Below are 9,477 nucleotides of genomic sequence, written 5' to 3'. Positions count from 1 at the left end.
AAATCCTTAATAAATAAATAAAATTAAAAAAAATAAAAAAATAAAAATTAAAAAAATAAATATATTAGTAAACTTTTCTTCTGGTCAGAATAGGAAATGGTATGGGATGTCCTTCTGTCTATGTGTTGCTTTTATTGGTTAATGAATAAAGAAACTGGCTTGGCCTATAGCAAGATACAGAATAGTTAGGTGGGGAAAGGTAGGCTGAATGCTGGGAAAAAGGAGGTAGTGTCAGAGAGAAGTCATGGAGATGCTGCCAGAGACAGATGCTGAAAGCTTGCCAGTAGGCCATGAGCCTTGTAGTAAAATATAGAATAATGGAGATAGATTCGTTCTAGATGTAAGAGCTGGAAATGCACTTAAGTAATTGGCAGAACAGTGATTTAATGAATACAGTTTCATTGTGGTTATTTCGGGTTTCTGGATGGCCAAGAAGTGAACAAGTGGAGGGTTGTTCACACTAACAGCCTCTTACAATGTAGTCGACAATATATACATTAGGGAACTTTTCTTCTCTGTTGACGTTGTTCTCTCTAAGAGACATAGACAATCCAACAAAAACCTAAACACAAGACGTGAGAATTTCTGTTTTCAGTTGTTGATCATGACTATCCAAGACAGTCTCCAACATGTAGACTATTACTAGTGCCCTTGGTTGATCTCAAAAGTAGAAAGGTAGAAGGTTGGAGGTGAGGACCCCAAGAATTTCAGAAATAGGTCAAGAGGTCTTCAATACAGAACTGACCTGCATGTCACTTGTCAGAAGACAAGTTTCCATGGTACATAATGGCAACATGCAAGTTTTCAAAGGAAGGAGACAAATAAAAGAAGAGACACAAATAATAAAAGCTCAGAGATAGAAACTTGGGTCAACCCGAAGGTAAGAAAAGCAAAGGATCCAGTCACTGGCACTTAATTCTACCTCATTTTATAATGGTGATCCTGCCTCCAGGAATCTGGAATGAGACTGTGTCTGAGAGTCTTCTCCCATTTATAATTCTCTCTAGTACTGGGATTAAAGGTGTTCACCACTATCTACTAATTTCTATGGAATGGTAGTATGGCTACTAGGATTAAAGGTGTGTATTATTGCTGTCTTGTATGTAAGGCTGGCTGCTTTACTTTTCTGATCTTCTGGCAAGCTTTATTTATTAAAATTCAAATGAAATGCCACTAAAACAGTATTATTTAATTATGATGTCTATGAACCACATTAATGACCAGCATCCAGAACAACACTAAGCATATAGTAGTGCCATGTGTAGCTTGGCAGTAACCAACCAACCTCCCTTATTGGAATAAAGAGTTACTGAAGAAGAGGAAAACCATGCCTGCTATGGAAATTTAGGTAACTGCTTAGTATTAGTGAAGTCATGAATATTGGAGAAGTATCTTAACTAGTACTTTACTAAGACAGTACAATATTTAGTAACAATCTAAACATTTGTACTTATATTCACAAAATAAATGTGATATGCACCTCTGATCAAAGAAGTTTCTCTGTGCAACAGACAGAGACTACTACAAAAACCAAACCATTCAAAATGCAGAATTGTGGAGCCAGGTCAAACACATACAACTACAAAATATCTCACACTTAATGCTCAGGCAACTTTGTGGAAAAGGAGGGGAGAAGTTATAGTCAGAGGATCACAGAGTTTACTGTGAGGTAGTGTCTTCTAGTAATAATATCTGAAGTTACTCGCATAAAGTCTCAGAAAACAGGACAATTTAAGTGAGAGTTAAACAAGGACGACAGCAACGAAAATGCCAAATTAGTTGCGAAAGAGACCTGGAAGCCTCAACCTTACACAAAATACTAAACACAACTGAGGAATTCTGAGAGTGTGACAAACAGTCTTCTCTAGGAATGAACACACCAACTGGTTATTCAATATCAAATGATGAGTACTGAATGTATACATGCAGGTACATATATATATATGTATATATATAATATCATATAATAATAATAATGCAAACGAGTCAATAATTCTCACAGAGAGCAAGGAAAGGTAAATGGGAGAATTTGTATAGAGGATAGGGAAAGGAGAAATGTAATAACAATCACAGAAAAAGAAACTATAGCTCCCAGGAACAATGTTTTTCACTCATGCATTATTCCTTAAAGTAGTTTCTCCATACATTTTATTAAAATATTTAGTTTTAATTTTCAGTGCATTGAGTATGGACTAACCAGGGTAGTACTGACTCTGATATCCTCTGAAAAATTCACACATTTCAAATAGATTTTCTATTTTAACACTGATTTGTTTGGATTGCCTTATTTATACAATCTAGATAAAAACATTTTGTAATAAACACACTTTACAAGTTTGTCCACGCATTTTGTATTTTTTGTTGGTTAGCCAGATATGTAGTATACATGATTTGTGTGTGTGTGTGTGTGTGTGTGTGTGTGTGTGTGTGTGTGTGTGCCCAAATATCATTGGGTAGAACCATATTCTGAAACATTTCTAACAAGATTATTTTGGGAGCTGGGTAATCTTTGGTTCTTATATATAAATCAACAATCTACTAAATAGTTATAACTGAAGAGGTAATATGGTATTATTTTATTCTCATGCAGGCCATAATTTATTTGACAAATATGCTTCACCTCCAGTTTAGGCAAAGCCTAGATCAGTGACTACATGCCTGAATCAGTGAAAAGTATCTCAGAAAAGTCTCTAAGGAAGAACATAGACAACTATTAGCATGATGGCTGGATTTGTCATAAATGAATGGCTGGTGTTGACTGAAGCCCTCAATGAAGCTGCAAAACAGCTAGTCAAGTTATAGCTTCATAATCATATAATTATAGGAAGGGAAGGGTTGTCTAGAGATAATATGGAAATAGTTCTGGGACACAATTCTTAAGAAGATATGAACTAATATCTAATTGGATGCTGATACGGAATAGGTCTCAGACAAAAGTACAATACTGCTGATTTCTAACTTGGCAAACCTACAGAATTACTAAAATAAGTTACAGGGTTATGAGTAAGGAGTTACTTACAAGAGCAAGATTGACTCAAATAGGGATGCATCATGAAAAACCCATATCAGAAGTGAAGACTACTCACAAAATCTGGAACCCTCAAACTTTTGCAAACTTGCAGGGAGTTCCACAGTTCAGAGTGTTTCTTTTAGGTAACTGGAATGATCTCGGCGTCTCCTATGCAGTTTGAATTGTCTGAATCTCTTCTACAAAGTTAGTCTTTGCTGGGTCTCCTCAGGAATCTTTACTTGGAAAGAAGGGGTCTGTACATCTGGTCAGTTGTGAGGATCCAGAACACTTCCACATTGGTTGCTTTCTGAATACTAAAGAACTTTCCTTTAGAATTTTTTGGTCTCTGGATGATGGAATTTTCCACTCTCTTTGGAACACCCAGTGTCATAATGAATGTCCTGGGATGTTTTAACCCTATTAAAGCTGTTACACAGCAGAGATTCCTACTGAAAAAAATTGGCACAAATAGGAATGGGATGAGACTGTAGCTATAGCACAATAAGACATGCTTCAAGATGCATTTATCAGTCAGGAAAAAGCGTGTCAATATGACTTGAGACTGGAGGGAGTTTAAACACACTACCAACTGTATTACTAATCTATGAATGGTAGCTTTTAAGTGTACTAAACTGTTAGATTGATGCCAATAAGTACATTCTGAAAAGTTTTGTTTGAAGAAAGTTGCTTTGCCAGTTTTGAACCTTAAATGATTTAAAATGTTTTTACAATGGGAGGATGTGGCAAGAGGTACCATCCAAAGATCACTTAGAGAAGTATTCTTAAGAAGCAATTTATAATTATTAACTTTAAGCAATTTTTAAAAAGTTTATTTAAAGTTTATCTTTTAGTTGCTATTACATTATTTTGCAAACATACAAAAGATAAATTAAAAGAGCAAAGGTTTAAGGCAAATCTAAGAAAGGAACAACCAATTCATACTATCTCTTGATGAGAACTGAGAAACATGCTACAGTCCACTTCTAGTGCCCAGGTTATGTCCATGCCTTAGTAGGACCACAAGAAAGATCCCACAAAATAAATCCAGGTAAAGTATTTCTGCACATTTTATAAATTTCATAAATATTAGTAAATGTAAATATCTTAGAAGAAACTGCAATTGCTAAGTGAAAAATTCTTTTTAGATTATCAGGATATATACTTGCAAATAGGGCATGGAATAATTAAGCTTTAGTTGACAGTAATGTTATATCAAATATGCAGCTACTTATCTCTTAAAATGTAAAGAAGTGAAAGGACCTCTTTTAAAAAAGTATTTATACTGGAACCAAATTTTTTTCCAAATTTTAAATACTAGGTCTTTTTGGTTGTCACTGCACATGACATAAATAATCTAAAACAAAATGTACATGATTAGTTGCTAAACTACAAAAAAGTTGAGTTGCAGTAATATTAGAAGTATAACAAATAACCAAAATTGAAAATTTGTTCACTATGCTTTCTCTGAGTCAGAAGAATAAACTATGGGAAGGAATTATACAGGAATATATCAAGTCTGAATATCAACTTTAGAAATGTTTATAATTTTATTTTTGTAGAGACATGGAAAAAATAAAAACACTGATCACATTAATCAAATCACTTTGTTCTATACAAGTTTACATAGAATTTTAATTGTATTTGTACCCACAAAGGTCAAATGAAATAATTTTTTTTGCTACAAACAAATATTTCTGTTCTGAGTGCCATTTATATCGGTATTATGTAAGAAATTTTCCATGAGTTAAGGTATTAAGAGAATGGCTTGTCAATTTGATGTCTAACACTCAAATACTTCTAGTTCCCTGAGTATTATTGGTTCTATATTTTCAATATAATAACTGTATAATTTGAGGGCGCTCAGAGTACTGCCTTTGGCATCCTGTAAATATGGGATATCTTCAACTTCTAAGACATCTAGAGACTGAGAAAATGTAAGGTGTTTTCTCATATATGAATTGATGATTGTATTAGTTATTATAGATTAAAATTTTCCAAAGTAATTGTAATAGACAATTTTTTTCTCATTCTATTTGAATGAGGGCTTTTTCTTATTTGAGGACCAATGGCATCCTTATAACAGAAATTCCAGTATTGCATAATATTTTAAGATACTAATATAATGGGGATTTAAAAGTACTGAAACCAAGTATGAAGAAAGGTAATATAACATACATTTCATAGACTTACTAATTACTTAGTAATTAGTTTATCTGAACCAAAGCAGGTCTACTTGTGGTTGACAATTCATCTGACCAAAACTATGAAGTCAAGTTGGCTATAGAGTTTATATCTGCAACTACACATGCTCAAACCTTTTCTTTTTTATCCAAATGATGCACATTTTTCCTTTAAATTAGGTCTATGAATTTTCATTGTATTGGACCACTACGAGACTTTGTGCCTCACAAAATTACAGAAAATAAATGATCCCAACGATGATCTTCCTCAAGGCCCCTTTGATTTCTTTGCTTCTCAAACTGTAGATGAAAGGATTCAGCATTTGAGGGACCACACTGTACATCATAGATGTTATTACATTGCTGCTGGAAGAGTTAGAAACTGAAGAACTCATGTACACACCTAAACCAGTCCCATAGAATAAAGATACCACTGAAAGATGAGACCCACAGGTGGAAAAAGCTTTATGCCTTCCACCAACTGAAGGGATCTTCAGAATCGAGGACACAATTTGAAAATAAGAGAAAATAATTCCAGAGAGGGGGATAACTGAAAATACAATAGTTGCCAGATAAATAAAGATAATATTGATAAATGTATCAGAACAGGCAAGTTTTGTGATTTGACCAAGTTCACAGAAGAAGTTGGGGATATCATTTTCTGTACAAAAGAACAGTTGCAACACCAGAAGTGTGTGGAGCAGTGCATTTATAGTGCTGATGACCAGGGAAAGTAAGACTAACAAGATGCACAGGAAAGGGTTCATAATAATTGTGTATCTCAGAGGTTGACAAATGGCCACATAGCGGTCATAAGCCATCACCGTGAGGAGACAACTTTCTACACCACAAAACGTCAACATAGAATACACCTGTGAGATGCAGCCTATGTAAGTGATGCTTTGGTCATGTGCTTGGATGTTCAATAGCAACTTTGGGACTGATGTTGTGCTCGTACAGATATCAGTGAAAGACAGATTACACAGGAAGAAATACATGGGAGTGTGGAGGTGGGAGTCTATGCTCACAGCCAGGATAATGAGTAGGTTTCCCATGATGGTGATGAGGTACATGAGCAGGAACACGTTGAAGATGAGAGGCTGCAGTTCAGGGACGTAAGCTAGTCCCATGAGAAAGAATTCTGAAATATGTGTCTGGTTTGCAGGTTCCATGTGTATGCTGAATATTGAAAAAAAATGTGCAATGAAAATAATATTAATTTTCGCAGTATTATCAACAGCACATTAGTATGAGACAGATATAAGAATGATTTAAATATTTTCACTTACTTTTAATGATCTCCAATATTATGAACATAATGCATCTTTAATTAAATTCTCCCAGTGAAGCCTGAAGATTTGACTCCTAGATTAAAAGCAGATCCTTGTCTTGCTTAGAACTCAAGACAGTTTCCTCAGCACAGTGACTGTAAGCTTACAATTCTCTGTGACTCCAGCTCTATGACCTAATGATATATTCTAGTTTCCAAAAATTATTATTTCACATGTGGTAAATGCACACTAACACAACATATAAAAATTTAAAAATACTTTTATTGAATTTTCTCCTTCTAAAGCTTTAGAATTTCTGTATAGAATATAAGACATTTCTGAGCTATAAAGTAAACTATAGAAATACTGAAGTTATCTTTCTAAAATATTTCTCTATTCCTCTTGTATATTTATGTTGTAATATCTACTCTGTCCATTGCACGTCTATGTATTTGCAAATATCCTGACAATTGATGAGACTGCATTGAATTCTAAAGCATGAAGTCTTTCTTTCAAAATCATTTCTACTTTCAAGCGAAATGACAGTTGACAGCCCAAGATTATGGCTGCAGAATCATCTCTTCTTTCTATAAAAATTGCAGTTGAATTCCCTCACATATCAGATACACTTATAATGTGATGACATCATCCATCAAACACAGTCTACAAAGGAAAAGTCTGATCTCTGGTCTTCTATGTTCTGAGTTGAGTCTATGAACATTTTTCATGTATATTTCTGTACAGAGAGTAAATAGCACTCCAAAATTATCCAGAGATAGCAAAATATTTTCTCATTTTAGTATTTAATTTCAAATATATATTATATATTTACATTTATGTATTTATATATTATATTATATTTATTTTTATATATTTTATAATTATAAAACACTATATATTTTAGGGTAACACTGGAAAAGTATCAAAATAATATAAAGAATGAAATACTGAGTTTTTGTTGAATAATTTTTAGTTTCTTGATAGACATGTACAGATAACACAGACTTAGATAATTAGATATGAATATGAGACATACATGTTATATATTGTGTTAATGAGGCATATAGTAAATGTTGATGTTATAATTTCTCATAAACTACAAGGGAATGAGAAATGTGTGTGCTCCTATTTCAGTGATACACAGCTCACAGCTTGTTTTTCTCAAACATCACATTGAATGTCTTGAATTGTGCAAATTTTATTTATACATTTATGCTGGAAATTTGGGAATGACTTTATGGAGAATCTTCAATGATGAAAAACAAAACAAAGAAATCCCAAACGGTCTCAAAATAGTGCTAGGCATGTAAGATTGTTTTGATATTGTATATCATTAGTGTGTATTTGTGTGTGTGTGTGTGTGTGTGTGTGTGTGTGCATTTATATTTGTCTTTGATATAAACAAGAGCAGGTAACAGATTCCTTTACTGCCACATTGATGATAAATTGAGGAAGGCGAGACTATAAGAAAGAGAACCTTCCTAACTTCATGAATGCCAGTGTTGAACAAGAGCTTGAATCATTACTTCACTACTCATCTTGGTTATGTAGAAAAGTAATGAAAGAAGCCTGACCAATAATTACTATATTCATTAGGCCTATACATATGCTAACTTATATAGTGACAATCTGATTTAAATAATACTAATTTAGTTAAAAACTACCAATAAATTTTGAGTGTTATTCTGAGAAGCATATCATGTGAAATAGTATATCATAACAGAATTTTAGGCATTTTTTGAGTATGCACGGTTGAGTGTATTTTACTGTGGATGATATTCGTATGATAAAAAGCAAATAAATAATGCAAATTTGGCTACTACATGAGAATAAACAATAAAAATACACTTTTTAAAATTATTGTTTTACCATATTTGCAATTGCAAACAAATATTAATGGAAGCTCCATCAGTCACAGAACACTCAAATTCCTCCTTTTATAGGAAAAATACCCACACTCCCCTAATGTACATCACTCTATCACAGCATTATATTTAATAACATTATTCTAAATAATATATCTGCACTGTATTGAAATTAAAAGATATATACTTATAAAAGCAGAACATATATATTTTATTTAAATGTTACAAATTGGCATTTTAAAAATAGTGCTAATATATGCATGTATCCTTCATAACTTTTAATTAAAACCATAGTCTAATACACAGACTGCTCTCCATAAGTGATGCATAAGATACTTCCTTTCTTTTATTTGTAAATGTGTGATTTATATAGAAAAATACATAAAAGATCCTGTTGAATTCCAGATAAAATGTTATTGGAAAATAGTTAAGGAATAAATTTTATATGCTTATTATTTAATTTAAAATACAATTCAAGGATAGTACTGGTTAAGTGTGTGAAGAAACAAGGTATTAAGCATGTGTATCACTTACTATATAAGCACTGGCCTAGCATTGCCTCCCTGGTCCATATATATATGAACAATACCAAAAATCCCCAAGAGGATAGGGGGAAATGCATATATTCCTAGATCTCTTTCCTAGATCTCAAAGCCTGCTAATTGATAGTACTACTTCTCTGTCTTATCATAAATGTACGAATAAGTAACAAAAATTAACAATGGACTGTCAGTCAAGGGTTGAACATACTCCAAATTCATGGTTATTTCCTCATTCCTAAAATGATTGATTTTGGATATGGTTTCTTGAAAGAATTATGAAAATGTGCTAAATTATAGTATCCTCATACAATATGACTTTTCTCCTTGTTAAAGCAAAAGATTGGGGAGATAAATAAAAACAAGTGTGTATACAGACATACACACACATGTAATAACAGTTACAGCACAGGAAAGATAGGCATTTCAAAGCTTCAGAAAAAAACTATCTGGAGACATTTGAATTTTGGGTGGCTCCAGAATCACAATAATATAATTCAATTATTATTTTTTTTTGGTTTTTTTCGAGACAGGGTTTCTCTGTGGTTTTTGGAGCCTGTCCTGGAACTAGCTCTTGTAGACCAGGCTGGTCTCGAACTCACAGAGATCCGC

The 9,477-nt window shown here is 33.1% G+C and overlaps 1 protein-coding gene across 1 annotated transcript; it reads right to left on the bottom strand.

Annotated features, from left to right (window-relative positions):
• Nucleotides 1-5,423: 5,423 nt before the first annotated feature.
• LOC106143771 (olfactory receptor 7G2-like) lies at nt 5,424-6,377 on the bottom strand. Its single transcript, XM_013346155.1, has one exon. It carries the CDS (start codon nt 6,360-6,362, stop codon nt 5,424-5,426), a length of 939 nt encoding a protein of 312 aa, XP_013201609.1. The 5' UTR covers nt 6,363-6,377.
• Between the last annotated feature and the right edge of the window lie 3,100 nt (nt 6,378-9,477).

This window comes from Microtus ochrogaster, chromosome 5, assembly GCF_000317375.1.
Source record: "Microtus ochrogaster isolate Prairie Vole_2 chromosome 5, MicOch1.0, whole genome shotgun sequence".
NCBI lineage: Eukaryota > Metazoa > Chordata > Mammalia > Rodentia > Cricetidae > Microtus > Microtus ochrogaster.
The sequence above is the reverse complement of the archived record's forward strand: the minus strand, read 5'-3'. Positions and strand labels throughout refer to the sequence as shown.